The 6,000-nt window shown below is 41.6% G+C and overlaps 1 protein-coding gene across 1 annotated transcript in view; it reads left to right on the top strand.

Moving 5' to 3' along the window:
* Positions 1 to 534: 534 nt before the first annotated feature.
* Positions 535 to 6,000, top strand: part of TMEM178B (transmembrane protein 178B) — a 31,902-nt gene continuing 26,436 nt past the window's right edge. The window contains exon 1 of the mRNA XM_036758510.1: positions 535 to 666. Coding sequence (XP_036614405.1) covers positions 540 to 666 — 127 coding nt within the window. The 5' untranslated portion in view covers positions 535 to 539. The remainder of the gene's footprint in view (positions 667 to 6,000) is intronic.

The raw sequence follows: 6,000 nt of genomic DNA, 5'->3' as shown, positions 1-6,000 counted from the left end.
AAAGGAAATATGCTTACCCGCAAACAATATACATGCATACCAAGGGGCTGGCCATATTACTGAAAAGCCCTCAGGAGATGTTATAAGTTCATAGAATTTAGAGCTTAGAAATCATCTAATCCAGCATCCTCATTTGACAAATGAGGAAACTGAAACCCAGAAAGGTTAAATGATTTGCCTGGGTTCACCTAGCTAGCAAATAGAAAGACCCAGACTAGAATTCAGTATAAAAAGGAGTTTTCCCAAAACTTTTATGAGACCTCCATCAGAGCTCAGTTGGGATCTCCAGTCAGACCTCCATAATGCTATCATGATGTTTTTGTCAATGAAGGACAGTATGTATCTGTCTGAAATGGACAGAATGGATATGTTCTGGATGAAGGGAGAGCATCTCCCATCTAGTCCCTATACCTGCCATCTGACCTCCAAGCAGCATGGATCCCCCAAAGCAAAGCATAGCTTTGTGCTTCTCTCTGTGCACCTTAAGGTTTTGGTTCTGATTCTTGGTTGCATATTTTTCTGCTCCAGATCTGCGCAGAATGACGGCTGGCTTCATGGGCATGGCAGTGGCGATCATCCTCTTTGGCTGGATCATTGGGGTGCTGGGCTGCTGCTGGGACCGAGGCCTTATGCAGTATGTGGCAGGGCTTCTCTTCCTCATGGGAGGTAAGGCTTATTGTTTGAAGAAATGAGGTCCATGTTTTTTTCTGTTGATAATAATCATAGCTAATAGCTATATAAAACACTTCAAAACTTGCAAAGCATTTTAAATATGTTATCTTATTTAATCCTTACAACTCTAGGGAATAAAGGCTATTGCCAACCCCATTTTACAGATAAGGAAATTGAACCTGAGAAGGTTAAATGACTTGTCCCTGTCACACACCTACCAAGTGTCTGAGGGAGGATTTGAAGTTATGTCTTCCTGACTTCAAATTCAGTGTTCTGTTCACACCATCTAGTTGCATATAGAATACCCCCCCCATTTGGGAAGAATCTTTAGATCTCCATTAGCTTGACTCTGGGAAATGTAACTGGATGTCATGCTGGATACTATGACCTGAATCAAACCTTTCTCTGGTTATTGTTTATCCTTTGAGTGAGGGTAGGCCTCCTATAACCAAGGTCCAGAGAAAGCCTTTTGACCCCCTTTTCCATTCATATTTGTTCTGTCATAGTTGGCTAAATAGATGTAGGATTGGATTGGGGACAATAACCCAGCCCTAGTCGATATTCTTAACAGATGTGTAGAAGCTGGTGCAAGAAATACAGCTGAACAGGTCCACTTGGGGACCAGGACAGGATCTTTTTCCTGACTATGCATAGCTAAGTTTCTGTATAACTCTGTTTAGTCTAGGAACTACCATATTGGGACTTCTATGACAGGCCTACTGGGCTCCCACTGTTCCTTCAGTTCCCAGGGAGGCCAGGTGAGACTTCTTCCAGGAGGAGGTAGGGAGACTTTACATGGGGTCCAAGTCCTAAGTCATGTCACAGGATGGAAGTATTCAAGGGGAAAGGTGCAGAGTACCTTCTCCTGCTCAAACAACCCTACAACCCTTTTCATCCACCATGGCTATGTCTTTGTCCCCAACTTCTCAGTTCCTCTAACAGTGTCATTACAGTTTCACTATCTAGCCCTCGAATCTTGCTCTAAGTCCAAATGCTATAGGATGAGAAGACAACTTGAAATACGAATGAATGAAATAGCAAAATCCCCCAAATGAATTCTGAGCTCTCCCCAAACCGCCTCGATGCTCCTATGCTCATGTCAAAGCAGAGATACAATCTCATACAACCTCCTGCAATAGCTCAAGTGACAATGACAACTCGCCTTGGTGGTATGCTTTGTAGTTTCAAAGTCGTTTCATGTATATGATCTCACTTCAAGTATATATTTAGAACCAGATGACAGAGGTCATCTGGTCCAGTCTTCTCATTTTATGGATTAAAAAAAAACAAAACCAAGAAGGGACTCAGAGAACATCTGTGGTTTTGCCCAGTTGTCAGAGCAAGGTTTTGAACGTAGATCCTCTGAGCCCAAATCTAGCACTTCCCTTTGATCCAACAACCTTGTGAAGTAAATAGTGTCCATAATATTATCCACATTTCCCAGGCAGGGAAACTGAGGTTCAGAGAAGTTAGTGACTCTCCCATGATCGCACAGTGAGTAAGTAGAAGAGCCAGAATTTGAACCTTAGGCCGTAAGATCATAGATTTAGAACTGGCATGGACCTGACAGGTCAAGCACAACCCCTTCATTTTACAGAGAGAGAAACTGAGACCTAGAAAAGGGAAATGATTTGCCAAAAGTCATAGGAGGCATAGCTGAGGTTTGGACTAAGTGGACTCCAAATCCAAGGGTCTTTTCACCATGTGCTAAAATCTATAAACACTTAAATGGTCATGTCCAAGTTGCTGTTCTGTCCATGTATGGTTGGGTGATACAGGGGTAATGATTTCTTCCTTGCCTCCAAGGAGATTTCACCCAGATAAAATGAGATAATAAATCTTAAAGTGCTAGGTAAATATTTATTAACTATACACTTAAATGAAGAGATCTGGTGCTTAGTGTATTGCTGGTTTAGCACACAGTAGGTACTCAACAAATGCTTGTTGACTATCCACGTTGGCCAGAGAAACAATTAGCTTTTAAAGTTTAAAGTCCACCAGCACCGAAAGCATAGGCCTATGAAAATCCTAAATACTTTATATTTATAGTTCTATACCCACTGTCTAACTTCACCGAACTAACCAGCAGTCAACATTTAAGTGCCTTCTGTTTGCCCAGTACTCTACCAGGCACTAGGTATAAAAATATAAAGATGAAAATCCTTGCCTTCCAAAGAGCTTACATTCAACTAAGAAGATACCACCTTACTAAAATAAGTAAATTCAAAATATGTACAAATAATATATAGTGACTGAAAACTCACAAGGGGGTCATCAAGAAGGGCCTCTTGAAGGAGGTATCATTTCAGCTAAGCCTTGAATGAATTAGGGGGTTACATAAGGCAGGGATGAGAAGGGAGAACATTTATTTAATATTTAGAATACCAAATAAATGTTGGTAAGTACACAAGAGCTACAAATAAAGTGCTATGGGAGTTCACAGGAAGGAAGCCCAATTTGGGGCATGAGTTGGCCAAGAGGGTCCCATCTAGTCACATTTATCCCATCCAACCAACAGTCAACCATCAACTTTTCCTCAGATCCTATGATAGAGAGAGGTACTACCAGCAAAAGGACTTGGGCTGAAGAATGAGGTAAACAGTTGGAATGAGTCACAGCCAATGGGGAAAGGAGAATGCATCCCACCATCTATTTGTACTGTTCCTCTTCTCTTCCTGCCGTACCACATTCTGCTTTTTGGCCCTCTGAATTGGATGAAATTCAGAAACTGATGCGAATGAATGTGTTATACCCATCACCATGGAGTCCTCCACAGAAGACAAAGACAGAGGCATTATCTAGTTAGGGGGTGAGTGGAGCTTGAAACAAGGAAGAGAGAGGAGGATAGGGTTGGGAATGTTTTTGGAAAACAAGAAGTCCTGGATGTGGGGATAGGTGTTAGACCCTATATCTGCTGGATCAAGAGTTGGTTCTCTGTGATATTAAATGTACACTATGCAGAATCTGCATCCCATCCCAGCTGCCCTGCCCAGGCTTGGGGGCCTCAGGAAAAGAATGGCTTAGCCCCCTAGGCAGCAAAAGTGTTTCCTGGGGGCAGTGGATTACATCTGAGATTACATTCTGTAAAATGGATCTTGCAGAATTGAATTTATGTTGTTCTTTCAGTATCTTATTTCCCAGACCAAGTTTTAAATAGAATTTAAGCTAATACCACTGAAACAAAGCTGTTTTGGATAGCACCCAAGGATGACATTAGAGAGTATGACCCAACCAGAGGCCAGACCTATCTCCGTCTCTAGAAACTCCTTTTTATCCAGACTGAAGGTGTCTGTCTTCTTATTAGGGTAGCTAGGTGGCGCAGTGGATAGAGTGCCCGGCCTGGAGTTAGGAAGTCATATTCCTAAATTCAAATCTGGCCTCAGATACTTACTAGCTGTGTGACCCTGGGCAAGTCACTTCACCCTGTTTGCCTCAGTTTCCTCATCTGTAAAATGAGCTGGAGAAGGAAATGGCAAACCACTCCAGTATATTGGTCAAGAAATCCCCAAATGGGGTCACAAAAAGTCAGACACCACTGAAACAACTGAATGACAACAACAAAATCTTATTTCTCCTGGTAGCCATCCCATGTCGTTTAATATACAAATTGTTTATCAATGACCTGCAGGATTCCCACCATGCCAAGAGTGATCACTGAGCTGGCCTTTCTTTGGCTGGATTCCCACCCGATCATATGACCTTGCTAATGCAAGGGTAAAATAGTCAGCTGAGGACAGATGGCCCTAAAACGAAGGAAAGATGCAGGCAATTCTAGGACACAATGTACTTCATGATCCTCTGGTGGGCGTAGGAGCTTCAGTTTGGAACTGGAAGGGATTTTGCTGTTCATGTACTCAAATCCTTGAATAACTTGCCCAAGGTCATTCGGGTAAGATGGGACACAAGCAGTCCACTGACTGACAATTTCACCCCTCTTTCCACTCTAACCCGAGGGCGTCCTCTTCTTATGTGGGTCTTATTGTCCCTATTTAGGTACAGTTAGCAATATGGTAGAATGGAAATGACAATAGACTTGGAGTTAGAAAGCCTTTACACTTTCACTGACTACCTGTGTAAACATTAGCAATTCCCTTTGACTAACTAGTGGATAAATGCTAGGCCAGGAGTCAGTGAGATCTGAATTCAAATCTTGTTACTTACTAGCTGTGTAACCCTGGGCAAATCACTTAAGCTCTGTTTGACTCAGTTTCCTCAACTGTAAAATAGGAACATGATAGCACCTACTTCCCAGGGTTGCTGTGAGGAATAAATGAGGTCATATTTGTGAATATTATTTTATATATATATATATATATATATATATGTATATATATATGTATATATATATATTATATGCTAGGCACTCCCCAGGTACCCACAGCAGTAGCTGCAGAATACTAATGGTAAAAACCGGTCCTATCCTCCAGTATTCAGCTGTGTCCAACTCTCCATGACCCCATTTGGGGTTTTTCTTTACAAAGATACTGGAGTGAGTTGCCATTTTCCTTCTCCAGCTCATTTTACAGATGAGGAAACTGAGGCAAACAGAGATAAGTGACTTGCCCAGGTCACACAGCTAGTAAGCATCTGAGGCCATATTTGAACCCAGGGAGATGAGTCTTCCTGACTCCAAGCCCAGCGTTTTATCCACTGTACCACCTCACTGAGATAAAATGAGTCACTGGATGATCAGACATAGTCAGGTTGGAATATACATCTCAGATTTCATTATACCATCTTCCCCTGAATCTCTCTGCTCTTCTGAACTTCCCTGTTTCTCTCAAAGGCACCGCCATTTTTTTCCATTCACCCAGATTCACAGCCTCAGTGTCACCTTCAATTCCTCACTTATTCTTATACCACATAACCAACAGTTGTCACATCTTCTCATTCACACATCCATACCACCTTTTGTATACTTCCCTTTCTCTCAGCTAACACAGTCGTCATGCTAGTCCAGACCCTCATCATCTCTTGGTTTGCCTGTTGTAATAGTCTCCATATTGGTCTCTCAGTCTTAAGTGTATCCCCTCTCCAAATTCCTCCACACCGCTATCAAAATAATTTGCCTGAAGTACAGTTCTGACCATAGTAAACCCAGTGGCTTTTCTATTATTCATCTTCATTTCATTCCTTTTTTAAGTTTCTCTTTTTATATCAATTTCGTGATACATAGAATTATTTGTACAGTAGGGCCTGTATATAATTTACAAATAAGTAAATATATATTGGGATAGAAGTACAAAAGATTTTTACTTATCGGGTTTTATGGTCAAAAATGTTTTGAAACCACTGGCCTAATGGACCATAGGAAGATCTTAGAGGTAG

This window comes from Trichosurus vulpecula, chromosome 5 (assembly GCF_011100635.1).
Source record: "Trichosurus vulpecula isolate mTriVul1 chromosome 5, mTriVul1.pri, whole genome shotgun sequence".
Lineage (NCBI taxonomy): Eukaryota > Metazoa > Chordata > Mammalia > Diprotodontia > Phalangeridae > Trichosurus > Trichosurus vulpecula.
Note: the sequence above shows the minus strand (reverse complement) of the source record. Positions and strands in the feature narration are given on the sequence as shown.